Here is a 20,795-nt window from a genome sequence, read left to right as displayed (position 1 = left end):
GTCCTTATTTGAACTTGAAAAGATAAGAATGTTTAAAATTTTTACATATGATTTAAAAAATCCAAAAAGTACTCTAAATTTCAGGCAAGCTGATACTTTGAGTAATAATGCTTATGGTGAAGAATAATCAAACATTCACAAAGTATTTACCATATGCTCCTCCTGGATCACTGCTTTATCATGCTAGGGGAGCTTTCAGAGCTCAGTGAAACTATGAGAACTGTTTTTCAGTTGCCCAAGATGGGCAGGCCATAGTGGAAAATTCTGACAAAAGGTGATCCCCTAGAGGAGGAGATGGCCAACCATTCCAGTATCTTTGCCAAGAAAACCCACAAACAGTATTACAATGCTAAAGGATATGACTTTTTTTTTCAAGTTGGTGAGCTATGGTGCACCAGGTCAGGAAGAGCCAAACACAACTGAAAAATTACTATATGCCAGCCATGATGCTTTTTTCCAAGACAAAAGCTAGGCGGTCCCTGCCTTCCAAAAGCTTGTCATCTTCACTGACTTTATGTAGCCATTTTAAGTTCACAAAGTTTTTTGCATGGGAACATTGGCTCCTTTGAAGCCCACACCAACCCTGAGAGGTAGAGGGGCTGGATTTCTCCACGGTAAAACTTGAGGAAATAAAGGCCGGTTCCTAAAGAGAGGAATTTGTCCAAATCCTGATTCACATCAATCTCATCCTATGTTTAGTGCTGGTAGGGAACCAAAAAACTCTCAGATCATTTTACAGATTAAAAAAAAAAACTTATCCAAAGAGGTTGTAGCTGGTCTAATTACAGCTTGGGAACTCGAAAACGCTAAATTAAAGCATTAAGTGTGAGCACACTGTACAGATAACATAGCATATGGATTTATTTTCTTCTTACTGAGCATCTACCTCCCTTTGACCCCAAACTCAATGTTCCTTCTTTCCCTCCCAGGGTTCTATCTACTCCCCCCAAGCTGACTCTCCTTATCAACAGGAATGACCTGACATTTAAATGTACAAAGTGTTCTGGGTAAATGAACAAAATGGTGGTTGCCCTCTTGGGATAAACAAGGACAAACCGAACCTGCTTCTTCTAAGGGAGGGTCTTAAAATAAGTGTTGCCCTAGATGTCAGAACACTTGCGAGAGCCGGACTACCTCTGGGACAAATCAAAATTTCGTTGCTGGAAAAAGTCTTCAGAATTGGCACTTTACCGGGGAGGTTACCAAGGTCTAGGGCCTTGTCCAAGCTCACTCAAAGGGAAAACTGGAAATACTGAAGTCCAGGTCCCTCTGCCCATAAAGGCAACAAGCACTCTTCTTCTTAGTCCCGGGACTACGGTTTTCTCCCGGACTGGGTTTCTGTTTTGCAAATGGGGCAGCTGAGATTCTCTCAGGTTCACCCGCCTTCCCCCATTCACGGGATTCCCTTTAGGGGGGACCCCAGGAGCGAGGGGGGCACCCAGCTCTGCTATTGCGTGTAAATGGGCCACGTCCTGGGGTCTCAAAGTACTGGTCTGTAACACGGGGGCTTAGCTCGGAGGGTCTCCCCAAGCGCCCGGGGGAGGATTCCGGACGACCACAGCGCGGAGACCCTAAGTGGGTGTGGCCACGAACGTGGAGCCCGGCCCCCGGCTCGCAGAGTTTGGTATAAAGAGGCCGTTTGCCGTCGGGCAGATCTGCGTTCCTCAGAGCTCCCGCAAAGGGGCCGCGCAGAGCAGACTAAGGGAGCCCATTCCTCAGGTGGGCGAGCTGGCTCGCCGGCTTCTTCCCGGACAGCGCCGGGACAATCGCTCGCCTCGCGGAGGTTGGGCAAGGCCGGCCCTCCGGGACTAGCCCTCTCCTCCCTCAGGCTGCGCGGGAACGAAAACCCGAGGTGGATCTCGCGGCCCCGGGTCGCGACGCCCGGACGGATGGCAGCACTGGGCATGTGCGAGCGTGCTCAGTCCTGAGCCGGCCTCCCGAGGTTGCGGGTAGCCGGCCGGCGGCGACGGCAGCGGCTGGAGCCGGAGCCGGAGCCGGAGCCGGAGCCTGGGTCTTAGCTGCCGAAGCCGCAGGCGGCCGGGCTGGCCCGGGAACTCGCTACACTTTTGGAACGTTGATACATTGTCTCGCGCGCCGCGCGCGCTCATTGGCCGCCGGGCTCGGCCACGCGCCGTTCCGATTTGCCCCGCGGCCCGCCGGGCTCGGAGCGTTCCGGAGGCAGCCCGGGCAGTCCGCGGCCCCGGCCCGGCCCCAGCCCCGTCCCGAGCAGCGCCCTCCTCGCCGCGCGGGCCGCTCCGGGCGGGCCATGGCCCCGCGGCCTCTCGGGAGTCCCTGTGGCCTGAGGCGGCGGCGGCGGCTGCTGCGGGGCGCCTGAGAGCGGCGGCGGCGGCGGCGGCGGATGGGCCCCGGGAGCCCGGCACCATGGAGGGGGTGCTCTACAAGTGGACTAACTACCTGAGCGGTGAGTGGGGAGCCCCCCGCGGCGGGGGCGGCGCGGGGCTTCTCGGGACCGGCGAAGGCCGGCCGGGCCGAGCGGACCCGCGGGTGGAAGCAAGCCCCGGCTCTTACGGGGGTGGGGGGGCGGGAGGGGGGAAACTGAGGCTCGGGCGCGGAAAGGGGTTTGTCCCAGGCCGGGGCCCTTGGGGGCGGGTCCTCTGGTCACGGAGTCACACACGGAAAACGTAGGGGTTACACAGTCCTAGGGTCATTGAGCCTTAAGCTTCGGTCTGGAAGGGACCCGAGGGCTTCTGTGTCCAGCTCCTTCAGCTTATGAATGGGAAACGCGGGCACCCATAGGTCAGGTGACTCTCCCCCTCATCCTTAGTTGAGGCTCCCGCTGGAGCTCGGGGCTAGCCCGGGATGACTCAGGTAGCCAGTTTCACTAGGTAAGGAAGTGAGCTGGCCAAGGTCACGGTGGGAGTGCCCGGATTCCCGGGCCAGGACCTAGCAGCCTATGCCCCCTTCTTTAGGACAGATGGGGAAACCAAGGCCCTCAACTTGCCTTGCTCAAGGGCACATGGCTAGTGAGTGGCAGAGTCGGGATTAGAACTCAGTCCCTGACTCCAAACCCCAGTCCCGCCTTCTGCATTATTGTGATCACTGGGATTAGAGGTCAGTTTTTGTGATTCAGCCTGACTTCCGCATCCACGTTAGTATCCCGGGGCCCTAAATAAATATAGGAACCCTTCTCCAAAGGAACACTTTCTGGCTAGCTCCATCATCCACAGTGTGTTGGGGTGCCCGCCAGCCCTCTCTCCTCCCGGATTAGCTTCCGTAAACCTTCCAGATCCCTCGGGCTTTTCCCCCCTCCTGGTCTCTAGAAAAACTTTGAATTAGGAGAACAAGAGATAATTTACCTCTCAGATCTTTGGAGAAAGGAGGAATTTATGACCAAAGAAGTATAACATTATGAAATGCAAAATGGACGACTTTGGTTACATTCATTTAGGAAAAACCTTGAGCAGCAATGGGGTTTTGCTGGTTGCATTTCATTCAGGACCCTGGTCTCCAGTGTCCAAGGGAGAGAGGCAGCTGGGGTGGCCCCTCGGAGCGCTGGCTCCCCAGGGATGGGCTCCCCACATTCCTTCCCCGTGAATGGGATCTGGTTCTCCTTGCTCGTCTCCAGGCCACCCTGGGAGTGCCCGCCGTCTACAATCTTGGTTTAATTGTTGCCTGGGCGTGATTCCCCAAGCTGGTCGAGTTGCCCCCACCACAACACCCCTCCCTCCTGGTCTGCTTTTAGCAGACATGACCCCTCCCAACTTTGGGAATTTTTTTTGACATTGTAAAACAGTGCTACAAAAATCTGGAGCTAGGTCTCATGGCCTCTGAGGCTTAGCCAGGGAAGTAACATAGCCATTGTCCCAGAAGGAGTAAGTGACAGAACTGGGATCTGAAGCCAGCTCTCCTAAGTGCTGGGCTCTTTGCACCGGGCCACACTGGGGCAGAAACCAGCGCCAGGGAGGGCAAGTGATTCGGCCAGGGTGTCCCAGAGCTGGGATTTGAACTAGGAACCTTTGGCTTCTGACCTGGAGTTCTTTGTCCTGTAACGTGACATTTTAGGGATGTTGATTTTTATTAGGATTTCTTGGAGGGGACTTTGACTGTTTCCAGGACAGTTTGCCAAGATTTAAAATTCAGTGAAACTCGATTTTAATTGTGGTTGTTAGGATAGCTGCGCATCTCAGGACCTGTCCAGCAGGCAGGAAGAAGTACAGTGTGATTTCCCCAGGTACAGCAAGAAAGTTCGAAATGCTTGGGTGCACCCAGGGATCATTTCGCAGCAGGCACCGGGAATGCTGGGGTCCCAGTTGGCTGTAATTGTTGAAAGGATTATCTTAGAGACCAGCACCCCCAGCCCCAGCCTCACCTGTAGAATGGTGCCTTCTGGGCCTGAAGGCAGGGGCTTGGACAAAGTGGTCTTTGGATAGCTCTAGATTCCAATTCTTGTGCTGCTGAGTGGGATGACAAAGGCTTATCCTGCCCATTCTTTTCTCCTTTCACTCTTTTTTTCTCCCCAGCCCAGCCTTTCCCTTCTTTTCCCTCTCTTCTTCCCTCCTTTTTTCTTCTCCCCTTCCTTCTCCTCTTTTCTTGTTTCCTCCCTTGTTTTCTTTATCTTTTTTCCTCCTATTGCTTCCTCTTCATTTCCTAGTTTTTCCCATCTCTCCCCCCCCTATATACATATATATATTTCTCTCTGTCAGTCTCTCTCTTCCAATCCCTTCTTCATTTTTATGAGTGGATTAAGTCCTGGCCTTGGAGTCAGGAGGACCTGGATTCAAATCCCATTATCTCTCACTTAGATGTATGCCCCTGGGCTGGTCACTTAACTCCTCTGAATCTGTTCCATCAGCTATCGTGTGACAAAAATGCTTGTGGTCTGGTACCTGCCCCAGGATCATGAGGATCAGATGAAATAATGCAACCGCTAAAGCCATGTGGATTTGAGAGATGCTTAAAAAACTGGGTGAATTGAACGTGTTGTCCCCCTCCTGTCTTTGTGGGTACCCTGTGCAGGCCACTCCCCCCCCCTCCCCCGGCTGGAGCAGATTGAACGGCTTAATTGGGACTGTATATAAGTTCTCCTTTGAATGGCGAAGCTTGCCAGTGATAAGGTCCTTATTTTCTATCTTTGGGTAAGGGAGAATATTCTGATGCTAAAATCCCAAAGCTTTTTCCTTTCTACATCTACAAGTTTGAAGATAAGTCTCATTTTTTAAAAAATGTTTAAGTTGCCTATAAGGAAAAGCAATAGTGAGTAATAATAATAATAATTAGTATTTACATAATAATTAGTGTGTGCCAAGCTCTGTGCTAAATGCCTTGTGATTATGATCTCACCTGACCCTCACGACAGCTCTGGGAGGTTGGGTGCTCTTGCTGTCCCCATTTTACAGATGGGGATGTTGAGACAGCAGCAAGCATTCTGTCCAGGGACTCCCAGCTGCTAGAGGCCGGAGACATGACTACCTTCACCCTGCTTATTTTACAAATGAGGAAGTAGAGACTCAGGGCTGAAAGCAGAATGTGATCCTGGGCCCTCATCCTGCCCAGGCAGCCTTCCCACCCCGAGGCTGACTACACCTGGCTAAGGCTTGCATCCAGGGCGGCCGGGGCTGTATGGGAGGCATTTCCTTCCCAAAAGGAGAACGGTGATGGCTGCCCGAGGAACCTGAGGCCTCCCCGTCATCCCTCCACTGCTCCTCCTCCTCCCTTCTGCCTCATGTGAATCATGAAAAGCGTTTGTTCCCTCCCTGGGTCTCCTCTGTCCCCAAGTGATACCGGCTGTCCCACTGGCGGGTGGTGGGTGTTGTCTGAAGGCGGTGCCAAACGGCGGCCTGAAGAAGCACCTGTCTCCAGAAGGCTCCCTGGAGCCGCTGTCACGGGTCACCCCTCTCCCCCCGCCCCCCCTTTCCATTTTACTGTTTACAGAAAGAGTAAAAGAGCTTGCTTAGGAAGGCTGAGGGGGAGAAACTGTTTTGGGGGAGGGGCGCCTGCTCACCACCTCCCTGCGCTCGCTGAATTCTCGCCCAGATTTGTCCAGGCTGAGCTGCTGTGGAAGGGTGATTTGCCATCCTCAGTATTTGAGCCCTTGCTCTCCTGGCAGGGTCAGCATGGGCGTGTGGAGCTCTGAAGGCCAGGTAGATAATATTTGAGACAAGATTTGAACTCGGGTCTTCTTGACTCAGGGTCAAAGTGCTCTATTCTGCATTTTTTTTTTTTAGTTAACAAGCACTTAGTTTTCCTTCCTCCCACACTGACACACACAGACACAAACATACACACACAATTGGACAATAACAACAACAGCAATCTTCCCCCCCCCCCCCCCCCCCCAAATGGAACAGTCCCCACTTAACAAAGGAGCAGAACAGATTCTCCTGGCCGTGTCCAGAGGCTCCCATGGCTTTCTGCTTTGTGAGCCCATCTCCCTTCCACAGCCAATGAGGGGCGGGCTTTATGTGATTATTGTTGTTTCTTCTTCTCCTTCTGAAATGCCTTCGCCCCCTTGGGACACTCCTCAGGAGCCTCCTGGTCTAGCATGAGCACCTACTGTGTGCCCTCTGCAAGGAGTGAAATAAAAGGGATAACTCCATCCTGCCCCAAGGGCTTGCATTCTACTGGTGAACACACTGATCTGGATGCCAGCACTGAGTATATGAGAGAAAACTCTCCCCCAAGGCAGGTCAGCCCTTTCTCCAAAACATCTCCAGTCCTAGAGTGTTGTCTAGCACCCCCACGCTGCTCCTGCCCACTCTCCATGTTGCCTCCTCTTCCGGCTTCTCTTGGTTCAGATCTCATCTTGAACCTTCACTGGTGTGCCTCAGTTTCCTCCTCTGTAAAATGAGGGATTCCCCCCACCTCCGAATAAATATTCAAACAGGTCTCCAGAGTGATTGCACAAGAAATTCTGCCTTTATGCTTTCTCAGGATGTCAGAGTTGAATAAATGTCTCAGAAACCAACTACTCCAACCATTACCTGAAAGGGAGTCACTGCCACCTGGCAGGTACCTGGGAGGGAGAGTCGGGGCCACCTGGCTTTGTTTGGGAGCCTGACCCCAAGCTCAGGTGGCCCCTTTGGGGTCCTACCCCCTGGAGACCTGTCAGAAGAAGGCTCCTTCCCTGTACTGAATCTGCCCATCCTGGCCCCACCCTATCCCCTGGCCTTCTCTTCCCCAGCTCAAACATCTCTATTTCTTTCAATTGCTTCTCCTATGGCACAGACCTCAGGCATTTAGAATCTTGGTGCCCACCTCTGGACCCATTGTCTCTTTTTTTTCCAAATATATTCAAAGATAGTTTTCAGCATTTGCTTCTGTTTTTTTTGTTTTTTATTTACAAGTTATACGCATGGGTAATTTTTCAGCATTGACAATTGCCAAACCTTTTGTTCCAATTTTTCCCCACCCCTCCCCCCGATGCCAGGTTGACCAATACATGTTAAATATGTTGAAGTATAAGTGAAATACAATATATATATATACATGTCCATACAGTTATTTTGCTGTACAAAAGGAGTCGGACTTTGAAATATTGTACAATTAAAGCCTGTGAAGGAAATCAAAAATGCAGGCGGACAAAAATAGAAGGATTGGGAATTCTATGTAGTGGTTCTCAGTCATCTCCCAGAGTTCTTTCCCTGGGTGTAGCTGGTTTAGTTCATTACTGCTCTGTTGGAACTGATTTGTTTCATCTCATTGTTGGAGATGGTCACGTCCATCAGAACTGATCCTCATACAGTATTGTTGTCATGTATAATAGTTTCCAGTTCAGCTTCATTCTTGAAAAACTTTATGTTCCTCTCAGATAAGATGGCAGGAAAAGATAATGACGAGTGTTGGAGGGGATGTAGGAAAACTGGGACACTGATGCATTGTTGGTACAGTTGTGAACGGATCCAACCATTCTGGAGAGCAATCTGTAATTATGCCCAAAAAGTTATCAAACTGTGCATACCCTTTGATCCAGCAGTGTTTCTCCTGGGCTTATATCCCAAAGAGATACTAAAGAAGGGAAAGGGACCTGTATGTGCACGAATGTTTGTGGCAGCCCTGTTTGTAGTGGCCAGAAACTGGAAAGTGAGTGGATGCCCATCAATTGGAGAATGGTTGGGTAAATTGTGGTATATGAATATTATGGAATATTATTGTTCTGTAAGAAATGACCAGCAGGATGATTTCAGAAAGGCCTGGAGAGACTGACAGGAACTGATGCTGAGGGAAGTGAGCAGGACCAGGAGATCATTGTACATGGTAATAATAACATTATATGATCCTTGTGATGGGCGTGGCTCTTCCACAGTGAGATGACTGACGCCAGTTCCTGTGGCAGCCTCTGAAAGGGTGAACTTGAATCTGGGACAGCAGGGTGCTTGTAGTTAAACACTTACTGGGTCGGGGATGGTGGTTCTCTAAGTACATACGTGATGTAAGGTAATGATGTGGTCAGTGTAGTTGGCGACTCCTTAGGCTGGTGTGGGGATGTGATGTTCTATAGCTGTGCCCGGTGTGGTGCTGTAGTCGTGCTGGGTATTTAAGGGAGTCCCAGGGACAGAGGGCTCTCTTGGCCGCAGCAATCTCAGTCGCAGTGAAGGCTTCAGGCTCCAGACTCCATCTTTGACCAGCCATGTGGCTGAGAGAGCTAACCTGGACATTACAAGTTCCAATGATCTTGTGATGGAGAGAGCCATCTACACCCAGAGAACTGTGGGAACTGAGTGTGGATCACAACAGAACATTCTCACTCTTTTTGTTGTTCGCTCACATTTTGTTTTCTTACTTATTTTCTTTCTTTTTTTGACCTGATTTCGCTTGTGCAGCAAGAGGATTGTATAAATGTGTTTATACATATTGGATTTAACATATTTTAACATGTTTAACATAGATTGGATTGCTTGCCATCTAGGGGAGGGGATGGAGGGAAGAGGGGAAAATCTGAAACACAAAGCTATGCAAGGGCAGTGTTTTCAAATTAATCTGTGCATATGTTTTAAAAATAAAAAGCTTAAATAAAGCATTTGTTTTTTATTTTAAAAAAGAAAAACTTTGTGTTCAAGATTTTTCTCCCTCCTTCCTCACCTCCCCTGGACAGCAAGTAATCCAATATAAGTTAAACATGTGCAGTTGTTCTGTACCTATTTCCACAATTGTCATGCTACACACACACAAAAAAAAATCAGATCAAAAAGGAAAAAACAAACAACAGCAAAAAAGGTGGAAATACTATGTTGTGCTTCAGGCCTGAATCACCTCGTTGATAGGAACCACATCCATCACAGTTGATCATCATCTAATCTTGTTGCTGTGTACAATGTTCTCTTGATTATACTTACTTACTTACTTACTTTACATCAGTTCATGTAAGTCTTTCCAGGCTTTTCTGAAATCAGCTTGCTCATCATTTCTTATATAAAGTAATCCATAACATTCATATACCATAAGTTACTCGGCCATTCTCCAACTGATGGGCAGCCATTCGGTTTCCAATTTCTAGCCACTACAGAAAGGGCTGCCATGAACATTTTTGCGCATGTGGGTCCCTTTCCCGCCTTTAAGATCTCTTTGGGATACAGGTCCAGTACTGTGTGTAGTTCCAAATTGCTCTCCAAAATGGTTGGATCAGTTCACAATTTCACCAAAAATGCATTCGGATCAATTTTCTCACATCCCCTCCAACATTGGTCATTATCTTTTCTTATCATCTTAACTAATCTGAGAGGTGTAACGTGGTACCTCAAGAGTTGTTCCCTTGTCTCTTAAAAAATAAATATCCAGCAATTTCAAATGCAGAAATTCTCCTTCCCTTTTTTATTGTTTTTTTGGGGTGATTGGAATATTTTAAGAAATCTTTTAAAATATAATTTAGCTTCTGAAAAGTAGGGACAAATCTCTACTATTTCTGTCTCCTTTTGAATTTTTCTTGTACTGTATATATTTCCTGATTCTGCTGTTGCTATTGATGCTATTACATAATTATTAATTACATATGATATTTGTGTAATAATTTATAATAAACAATAACATTATGATATTATAATTGGCTGTCTTTACTCTGGACTGCTTCATACAAATCTCCCCGTCTTTCTCTTTTTCATATTCTTCATTGCTCTTGATTCAGGAAATGTTTCATTGCAGTCCTTCACTATGTCACATTCAGCTGTTTCTGAATCACAGACCACAAAGGTTATTTTGAGTCAGGTTTGCTGCTGTGGATGCTGCTTATCAGAATATTGCAGTCAGCCTTTTCTTTTCTGCCAATAGTGTCCATAGGGTGATCCCCAGTGATCCCACTGCTAAGGGCAAAGGTCATGAGAGTTTTCTGGCTCAGAGTAGTCAGTGACTCTCTCAAAGCCACACAGCTGCTTCCAGACAGATCTGAGCCTCCCACTATGACATTGGGACATAAGAGCCAAAAAATCATTGATCAATATAAGTATATGCTACATCAATAGAAGCTTGTCCAGAATAGGGGACATTAAACTGTTCAGGCACTTAAGTCTATGTCTGGCACATAGTAGGTGCTTAAGAAATCTTTACTCACTGATTATCTTCACTTCTAGAGACCAAGCTGGAGCTCATTCAGAGGAGGGAAACCGGAAGGAGAAGTCATGTCATGTGGTTTGTGGTTGAGGGTGACCAGAAGCTGTCTGGCCTGGAGAAGACAGGACTTAAAGGGCAGGGGACAGGGAGGGAGACTGTGATAACTGCCCTTGGGTATTTGAAGAGTGGTCACCTGGAAGAAAGAACAAACTTGGTCAGCTTGGTCCCAGAGGGCAGAGCCAGGTCCCATGGGCGAAAGTTACTAGAAGGCAGACAAGGCTGGCCCAGAGTGGGGCAGGGCCTCCAGGAGTGAATCTTGTCCAGGGGCTTCCTGTTTAGGCAAGCATTGAATTCCTGGGCTTCTGGAATTCCCCCCAGGGACACTCTGGGATTGACTCCTCTGGGGCTGCCTTGGCCCTTTTCTTGGCAGAGGAGGGGCTCATAACTAATGTAGAGCGCTAAATGAGGTTAGAACTCTGGTCCTCCTGGGCCAAAGACTGAGCTCTATTAGAAATGGAGAGAAATGGAGAAATGTCCTGAGCAGAGATTTTAGAGATGGCGTGTCTACTACGTCACAGAAAAGAAAGAGCCCATGATTTAGAATTGGGCGGCCTGGGTTTAAGGACTTAGGAAAGATGGCAGGGTCGAGGCAGGAATGGGAAGGAGAGCGCTGATAGCTCGGGTGGTCTTCTCTGGGAGGGGATAGCCAAGCTCTGCTTTAAAGCTAGGGATTTATGAGATAAAAGCAAGGGAGGAAGAGTGCTTCTGGCAGGGGGCTCTACTTTTGTACAAAAGGAAGGATGGACAGTGAGGGGTGGCAACAGCAAATTTTTTGTCAGTTTTGGTGAAATGTAGAAGACCTCACAGGGAGTAATAAAAGTCAGTCTTCAAATCAGGTCAGACTCAGATTGTGAAAGGTGTTAGATATCAGAAAGAAATGAGTTTGTGTCATATAGTCCAGGCAATAGAGAGCCCCAAATGTTCTGGAGAAGGGAAGTGATGTGGGCAGCTCTGTGCTCAGGAATATCATTTTGGCAGCTGCGGAGGGAATGGATTGAAGAAACAGAGTCTAGGAGATAGATTAGAAGCCTTTTCTTAGTCCAAGCAAGAGGTGATGAGGGTCTGAATCGGAGTAGATGCCAAAGTCATCTGGCAAAGGCAGAATTCAAACCTAGGATCTGCAACTCCCAAACCCCACTACTGGGCTTCCATTTGCATTTCTCAAGAGTAGGGGTGAGGGTTCACAGTTTCATCTGTCACTAGTTAAGGAGGAAAAAGAATGGGTAGAACTGGTTATGCCCTAATTGATGGATCAGTCACCTTGTTTAAATGCAATCTTGCTAAATAGGGTACAGCATCTGATAAGGGTATGTTGGGACTGCACGAGGGTTGAAAAGGAGGAAGGGAAAGAATAGCATTCTTGAGTCAACACTGGGGATGACTCAGAAAAGAGCTTTTCTAAGAGAAAAACCAAGACTTTGAATTAGAAATCATAGTTAGAATGCGATGGTGACTTACCCAGAAAGAGACAAAATGAGACAATTTGGTTTGTGATGATTGTATTTCAAGAAATCATAAAAGAAAACTTCCTAGATCTCTTAGAACCAGAGAGCAGAGTGGAAAAGAGCAAATTTGCCAGTCACTTTCTGAAAGAAACCCCCAATGAAAATTCCCAGGAACATTATAGCCAAAAATCCAATTTCTATGTAAAAAGAATATTGTAAGCAACCAGAAAGAATCCAAGCCACATCAAGATCATACAAGATTTGGCAACCTTCACATCAAAGAAGTGGAGAGCTTAGAAAGTAAAGGATGTATTACAACCAAGAATAGCTTACTTGTAAAAAGAATAAGAAAAACAAATGATAGAACTACTAAAATACTAGAGCAAGGAAAACGGCACTTTAGTCTTCCAAGTCTTCCTGATGAAAACAAAGAAACTTTGAAGTGCAAACCCTGGAGAAACATTAAAAAAAATAATAATGAATTAAGCAAAGATAAACTGCTTACATTCATATATAGAGAGGTCACATTTATGTCTGCTTTAAATCTTATCATCTGGGATCATAGAGTTCAGTTGAACAAAAGGCCTGGTAGAAGGATGGAAAGGGAAAAGAAAAGGAGGGAGGGTAAGGAAGATTAGGGAAGATTATCTCACTTAATCTGTGCAAGTAGAACATTATACTGACTAGAAAGAAGGGGTGTGGGAGAGCGGGTGACTTTGAATCATTTTAACTGATCAAAGGTGGGAATATACACCCACAGAGTTGGCTACAGAAACATTTCACCCAGGAGGGGAGAAGAGACAGGGGGGAATTAGAAGGATAGATTGAGGGAAAACTCAAGTCTTCAGAAAAATTCACCTAAGAATACACACAAATTTTTATAGACACTGTTGTATTGGCAAAGAGTTGAAAATTGAAGGGCTTGGTCACAAATTGGGGAATGGCTGAACAAGTTATAGTCTAGGAATATGATGGAATACTGTTGTGCTATGAGAAACAATGAAGGGGATGTCTCTGAAAGCTTTGGGAAGACTTGTATGAACTGGTACAAAACTGCTATACAAAGTGAGCAGAACCAGGAAAACAAATTACATTGTAACAACAAAACTGTAAAGACAGCTTTGAAACACTCAGAACTCTTGTCAGTGTGATAATTAAGCACAATTCCACAAGATTCTTGTTGGGACATGTTACCTGTCTCCTGCTACAGGTAAAGGGCTTAGAGCATAGATCAAGACCTCTTTTTTTGGAGATGGCAACGCAGGATTTTGTTTGCTTATTTGACTGTAAAGGGTTTTGTTTTTCTCTTTTGCAGTAGAGCAGAGGAGAAGGTAGGAGAAAGAGGAGGCTGATTTTTATTGATTTTTAAAAAGGAGAAATGTTGTATTAATGACTGAGACTTTAGAAAAAGTAAATGGGTTCTGGAACATAGTCTGGGAGCCATTCTCTAGGGGCATATGTAGATAGGGTTGGTTAGGAGGGGGTGGGACTACTAAAACTTACTCAGGTGCATGCTGGACACCAAGCTTCCATGATATGAAAAGGTACAAGTTTCCTGGTCTCTTTAACATTCACTCCAGCTTGGTAAATATTTAAGCAACAACATAAACAACTTTCAGCAAACAATAAACATGGTGATAAGGATTGGGATAATTTAGTTGTCGTTCATACTTTTTTCCCTACCAGTGATGTGTTCTTCTTTCCCATCTATCCATCTGAATTCTCCCTGTCCTTCTTGTCCTAATCAAGACCCACTGGCTTGGTGAATGGGCAAGAGAAATGCCTCTGGGCCGCCGGCGAAGCTGCCTTTTGGAGAGAGATTCTGCTTAGAGATTCAAAGATGACTAGCCTTCATTATAAATATATAGTAGCTTCCATCCTTGGCAGCTTGGTCAGGGCTGTAGCGCTTCCCTCCTCCCCTTGGTCTTCATGGCCAGACTGCAGGACGGTCAAGGCTGGGACGTCGGTTCTGACTTCCCCGGGGAAAGAGGAAGGTGGCCCAAGGACAGACCCTCCGTGTTTCATCTCTTGTATCTCAGCCACAGAACTTGAATCTCCAACCAGGAAACAGGCTCACAGTGACCCGCCCTTCGCCCTCTGCCAGTTTCCCTGTGTGAGTCACCGCTGCCATTCGGGCAGTGGCAGCCACTGCTAAGTGGACACGGTGTCCTGATGCCCGTCGGTAGCACCCATCCTTCCTGCATTCAAGTCTGGCCGAGGGTTCGGCAGGTTCTTGCTACTCCTTGATCTGTTTCCCGAAACTCTGGCAGCGAAGTGTTAATGAGACTTTTCTAGGTCACTGAGTCCATGTATCCAGAATATCGTAGTAATGTCCGTGGGGCTCCCACCAGTCTCCAGCTGGAAAGATGCTAATTCTGTAGCTGAAGGTTTTTGCAAGCGCCTCCTCTTCTAGCAGCACAGATTGGGAAGAAGCCTCAGAGACCGAGAATCCACTTAAACCCGAACAAGTTTGAAAATCTCCCCAACACATGCCCCCACCTTGTTTGGAGGCCTCCTCAAAGGGGCCATCCTCTTCCTTCCAAGAAGCCCGATCCACTTCCGGAAAGCTGTGATTGAAAAGAGGTTCTTTGTTTCATGCGCAGGAGAATCTGCCGCTTTTGTAGTTCCAGTCAGTAAGCATTTATTAAGCACCTACGAGGTACCCGAGATTGAGCTAAGCCCTGGGGGAACCATTCCTTGTTCTCTCACAGTCTCATGGGAGACGCAACATGCAAACAACCCAAGAAGCTGGAAGGATAAATTGGAGAGAAAATCGGAGAGAACGTGGGCGCATGAAAGGGATCAGAGAGGCTTCCTGTGAAAGGTGGGATTGTAGCGGGGCCTCGAAGGAATCGAGCAAGGGAGATGCCCAGAGTCTGGAGATGAGCATCCTGCAGGGAACGGCTGCGGGGATCCCCTCCCTCACCTTCCCCAGGTTCAGCATCCCACCATTGGGAAGTCCAGTCTCTGGTCCTCCTTCCATCCCGGCCACGCTTCTCTGTGTCCTCCCCCAGCGTCGTTTCTCTGTGATTTCTCCTCCTGGGCACATTTCTCTGTGTCTTTCCTCAGACATGATGTCCAAAACCAAGCGCCACAGTCCCTCAGCATCGCCCATCTTAAGCATTCAGAACAGGCTGCTGGAGGAGATATAGCAGATCAGCCAAGATTACCAGAGTAGAAGAAAGAAGCCATTAAAATAAGGACACTGGGGGAGCAGGGCAGAGAGAGAGAGAGAGAGAGAGAAGGAGGGGGACAGACAGGCAGACAGACTTTCCTGTGTTAGCCTCAGGTATCCGCCCCTCCATCTCCCCTTCCTTCACCCCATAATTGTCCAGGTGATGTATCTAATATGCAGATTTTATCCCTGGGCCTCCTGTCATTTCCTGGCCTGTAAAATGGAAAGATCAGGGTATGTGTGGGGGGGGGGGTCCCAAATGTCCCAGCGGGCTCAGTCCTGCCCTCAGAGGGTGGCGGGTTCAAATTTAAAGCTTTGCCATCTGACCGCAGCTCACCTTCCCAGACTTATTTAACATTCTTCCTCCTCAACACTCTCTCTGACAGACGGCCTGGCCCACTTTCTGTCCCATCTGTCTTGGTGTCTTTGCTGGGACTGCCCCCAGGTCTGGAATGCCGTCTCCCCCTCTGTCATAGGATTTGCTCAGGTGCCACCTCTTAAAGGAGGTTTTTCTGCTTCCTCTGGGTGATAGTTAGCATTTCCTCCTCCTTCATATCCTTTTCAATTGAATGTAGTCCATCCCTGTGGGAAGCTCTTTGTGAGCGGCTTGGTCTCCTTTGTTCCTAGCACCTATGGGATCCTTTTTTTAAAAAAAAAAAATTTAGTTTTTATTAAAGCCTTTTATTTACAAAACATATGTATGCACAGGTCATTTTTAATACTGACCCTTGCAAAACCTCCTATTCTAAATTTTCCCCTTCTTCCCCTCACCCCCTCCTCTAGGTGGCAGGTAATCCAATACATGTTAAATATGTTTGAAATACATGTTAAATCCAACATATGTATACATATTTATATAGTTATCTTACTGCATGAGAAAAATTAGATCAAGAAGGAAAAAAAAAAAACTGGGAAAGAAAATAGAATGCAAGCAGACAACAAAAAGAGTGAGAATGCTATGTTGTGGTCCACACTCTGTTCCCAAAGTTCTCTCTCTGGGTGTAGCTGATTCTCTTCATCATTGTACAAGTGGAACTGGTTTGAATCACCTCATTGTTGAAGAGAGCCACGTCCATCAGAATGATCACCCCCTAACATTGTTGTTGCCCTGTACAATGATCTCCTGGTTCTGCTCATTTCACTCAGCATCAGTTCCTGTCAGTCTCTCCGGGCCTTTCTGAAATCATCCTGCTGCTCATTTCTTACCGAACAATAATATTCCATAACATTCATATACCACAATTTACTCAACCATTCTCCAACTGATGGGCATCCATTCAGTTTTCAGTTTCTGGCCACTATACACAGGGCTGCCACAAACGTTTTGGCACATACAGGTCCCTTTCCCTTTTTTATGATCTCTTTGGGATATAAGCCAGTAGTGACACTGCTGGATTAAAAGGGATGCACAGTTTGATAACTTTTTGAACCTAGTTCCAGATTGCTCTCCAGAATGGTTGGATTCGTTCACAACTCCACCAACAATGCATCAGAACCTCTGAATATAAAAATGTTTCCCCAGTTTGTTGCTTCCCTTCTAATCTTGTCTGCATTAGTTTTGTTTGCATTGCATCAAAATTTTCTATTTTGTGATCAATAATGGTCTCTAGTTCTTCTTTGATCATTAATTCCTTCCCCTTCCACAAGTCTGAGAGATAAACTATCCTATGTTCTTCTAATTTATTTATAATCTCATTCTTTATGCCTAGGTCATGAACCCATTTCAACCTCATCTTGGTATGCAATGTTAGGTGTGGGTCCATGCCTAATTTCTGCCACACTAATTTCCAGTTTTCCCAGCAGTTTTTGTCAAATAGTGAATTCTTATCCCCAAAATTGGGATCTTTGGATTTGTCAAACACTAGATTGCTATAGTTATTGACTATTTTGTCCCGTGAACCTAACCTGTTCTGCTGCTCAACTACTCTTTTTCTTAGCCAGTACCAAATGGTTTTGATGACCTCTGTTTTATGATATAGTTTTGGATCAGGCACAGCTGGGCCACCTTCATTTGCTGCTTTTTTCCCCCATTAGTTCCCTTGGAATTCTTGACTTTTTGTTCTTCCAGATGAATTTTGTTATTTTTTTCTAGGTCAGTAAAATAGTTTCTTGGGAGTCTGACTGGTACAGCACTAAGTAAATAGAGTAGTTTAGGGAGTATTGTCATCTTCATTATATTCTCTCAACCTATCCCAAGAACATTTGACATTTTCCCATTTGTTTAGATCTGACGTTATTTGTGTGGAAAGTGTTTGGTAGTTTTGCTCATGTAGTTCCTGACTTTGCCTTGGCAGACAGACTCCCAAATATTTTATGTTATCGACAGTTACTTTAAATGGGATTTCTCTTTGTATCTCTTGCTGTTGGATTTTGTTAGTGACAAATAGCGATGCTGATGACTTATGTGGATGTATTGTGTCCTGCAACTGTGGTAAAGTTGTGGAATCTTTCTAATAGCTTTTTAGTTCATTCTCTCGGGTTCTCTGCACCTCTGGTATCCTTTACTGAATAGCTTGTATTGGGGGGGTTTATTTGGCGTATCACGAGGACCTGACAGGAGAAGGAAGCCCTCTTTTCCTTACCGGAAGCTCATTATTCTCCTTAATCAACAACTAGGTGCCTCTCGCTGTCTCTAAAACTCCCAATCTCGTGCCCAGAATAAAAACTTAAAGCAGCCGGTAAAGATTTGGTGCCCAGAGCTGTGGCCTGAAGTCAGGAAGATCTGAATTCAAGTTCAGCCCCTGGCACTTACTGGATGTGTGATGCCGGCAAGGGGAACCTCTGTTTGCCCCAAGCTTCCTCCTCTCTAAAATAGAGATGAGTTAGGAAAGACTCGTCCCCAGGGTAGGTAACGCGAGGGAGGCCAGGGATTCTCTGGCGCAGCGTGGAACTGGGGCAGGGCAGGGCACCCGAAGCTTTGGCCCCTCATGTCAATGTAGAAACTTATATGTTCATAGAAGTATTTTTTGTCAGTGCCTCAACACCAGAGAGGACCGACTCCAGTCTCTGCTGGGCGCCCTGGGAGCGTCTGTGGCCCCTGGCGGCGTGTCCGAAACCTCTGCTCGCACCGGACATCCACTAAAAATGGAAGCAAAGCATTTTCCCACCCGCCAAAATACAAACTTCTCTGTCTGCTTTTAAATGTAAAAGTGAGGGGGGGCAGTAGAGTGTAAACTACTTGAGGGCAAAGGCTTTTTTCCCCATTCAACATTTACTTTTTTCAATCATTTCTCTCCCTCCCACCTCTTTGCCCAATTGGAAGAAAAGCAAACCCCCCCCCCCTTCCCCCTGGTGTATGTGGAGAACGTACCCGGCACCACAGCACAAAGAGAAAGGCTCAGAGGGGCTCCTCCCTCCTCCCCCCTCCCCCTGTACCCCGCTTCCTCACTGGCCCTCTGGAGCCGGGCCCATCCCATCGCTGACCAGGCCCCTCAGAGTCTTGGGAGCCGCTGCCTTCCTTATGTTGCCCTATTAGAATCTGGGCACCCTCGGGCCGGGAAGGGGACAGGTTCAGGTCGAGTGGAGGCAGCCAAGGCCTCGGGGGCGGTGGTGGAGGCTGTGACGGGGAGGCCGGGGCCACATCTGGCCTCTGACCCCAGGGGGTGCCGGACGAGCCTCTGCCGTGAGGGGCAGGGCCCAAGCCCCAGCTCCAGGCCCAGGAGAGACCCCCGAGGAGGCCCCTGGCCCGCCCGCAGAAACCTTGGTTCTCGTTGCAGGTTGGCAGCCTCGGTGGTTTCTTCTCTGTGGGGGGATTCTGTCTTACTATGACTCCCCCGAAGATGCCTGGAAAGGCTGCAAGGGAAGCATCCAGATGGCTGTGTGCGAGATCCAAGGTAAGCCCCGCCCGCCAGCAGGCCCGGTCCGGAGCCGGCCACGGGACCGGCCCGGTCCGGAGCCGGCCACGGGACCGGCCCAGGGAATGCTGGGATGTGGGGCCGTCCCGGGCTCTGGGGCCTGGGCGTGCGTCCATCACACAACCCGACCATGGGGCTCTGCGTCCCAGGCCCCGCTGTGCGAGGGCGGGTTGTGTCTGTCTCCTGTGCGGACCCAGATGCACATGCAGACACACACCTGTCGGGGTTCCCTCGGCTTCTGTGCAATAACCAGCGTCATACGAGCTGTAAGTCTGCAGAGGGCTTTTCGCAGATTGGCTCGTTTTATCTGTGAGAAGTAAAGGCAGGTCAGGAGCACGGCAGCGCTGGGCCCGGCCTTCAAAGCCTGCCTCAGGGCTTCCTCGTTGTGGGGCCCCAGAGAAAATCTAAGCCTCGGTTTCCTCATCTGGAAAATGGGATCATAGGATCCGCATCCCTCGGTTAGTATGAGATGGAAGAAGATAATCTGTATGTATCTGCTTTGCCAGCCTCGAAGCTCTCCTCATCATCATTATCCCCTGTAAAAGGCAGAGAACGTCTTTGTCTTGTCTCTGTCCCCAGGACCCGGCCCAGTGTGCCAGACATAGTGGGCACGGAACCTGTTCATTCTCCGGGTTAAATATTCCAATATTAGCAAATGTCTGAAATGGATGAACAAAGAAAAGGAAACTCCCCCCCAGCCTCTCCCCCATCACCCAGCGAGGCTTCAGGAACCTGGGACAGCCCAGAATGTTCCCAGTTCCTAAGGGCGGGGAGCCATCCTGGGGAGCGAGCCCCCACTGGGCCCAGTAGCTTGTGGCTTTATTTCCCGTCTGGCCCACGGGCCATCCCCGTTCTTCAACAAATCACCAAAGAACCCCCCCCCCCCCCATGGCTGCCCGGCGTCCTGGCTTTTGATGCTAAGATAGTTGTGCGCGTGGGGGGATGATGGAGCTCCAGCCTGGCCGAAGCGCTCGGGAGGAAAAGCGGTTCTGCGATTTTTCCAGGAGTCTCCTAAGGATTCCCCATCACTGGGAGTCCTGCAGTCCAGCAGTAACTAACTGTGCTGTGCACAGGGGGTGAGGAGAAAAGCAGGCGAGGGGCCAGTCCGGCCGGGATGTACCCTCTCCCCCCTCCACCTGTGCTGACCCCACCCCTGGGTCCCCAGTTCACTCTGCAGACAACACCCGGATGGACCTGATCATCCCCGGGGAGCAGTACTTCTACCTGAAGGCCCGGAACGTGGCCGAGCGGCAGCGGTGGCTGGTGGCCCTGGGCTCGGCCAAGGCCTGCCTCACGGACAGCCGGGCCCAGAAGGAGAGAGGTGAGTGCCGGGCCCTCCCGCCTCCCGCCCCCGCGCTGCCCCCGCCCCAGGGGTGTTCTCAGGGTAGGACCCCCGCCTTGGGATGCCCGGGGGATGCTCGTGGGTGGTGTAGAGCAGGCCCTCCGTGGCGGCTTGGACATAGGCTCCGTGGCCTTAGCAAGTGTGGGGGAGGCGCCCGATCCCCAGAGAACGGTCAGCCCAGAAACGGCCTGTCCTTGGCCCCTCCAGGAGGCTGATGCACACCCGGGTTCCCATTTACAGGGAGAGAAGTAGGGGTGCAGGGCGGCCAGGTTAGGACCAGCCCTGGGGCTCGGTTGGGCACCCTCGGCAGGAGGCCATGCCCACTGCCCTCTTTTATGTTGGCACCTTTTCCAGGCCCCACATTGCCCTGACTTTGGCCCAGAATCCACTTCCCCAATCCTTCAGTTAGGTCTGGGCGG

General features: G+C 48.7%; 1 protein-coding gene across 8 annotated transcripts in view; it reads left to right on the top strand.

Moving 5' to 3' along the window:
• The first annotated feature begins 2,348 nt into the window (after positions 1-2,348).
• PLEKHA8 (pleckstrin homology domain containing A8) overlaps positions 2,349-20,795 on the top strand; it is a 35,061-nt gene continuing 16,614 nt past the window's right edge. For all 8 annotated transcript variants that reach the window (XR_004229846.1, XR_004229842.1, XR_004229845.1 and 5 more), the window contains exons 1-3: positions 2,349-2,422; positions 18,897-19,013; positions 20,200-20,355. Coding sequence is in view for 3 of the 8 variants with exons in the window: in XM_031940498.1 (XP_031796358.1) it covers positions 2,383-2,422; positions 18,897-19,013; positions 20,200-20,355 (313 nt within the window). In the remaining 5 variants the exon portion in view is untranslated. The remainder of the gene's footprint in view (positions 2,423-18,896; positions 19,014-20,199; positions 20,356-20,795) is intronic.

Source organism: Sarcophilus harrisii, chromosome 5, assembly GCF_902635505.1.
Source record: "Sarcophilus harrisii chromosome 5, mSarHar1.11, whole genome shotgun sequence".
Lineage (NCBI taxonomy): Eukaryota > Metazoa > Chordata > Mammalia > Dasyuromorphia > Dasyuridae > Sarcophilus > Sarcophilus harrisii.
This window is presented reverse-complemented; position numbering and strand designations above follow the sequence as displayed.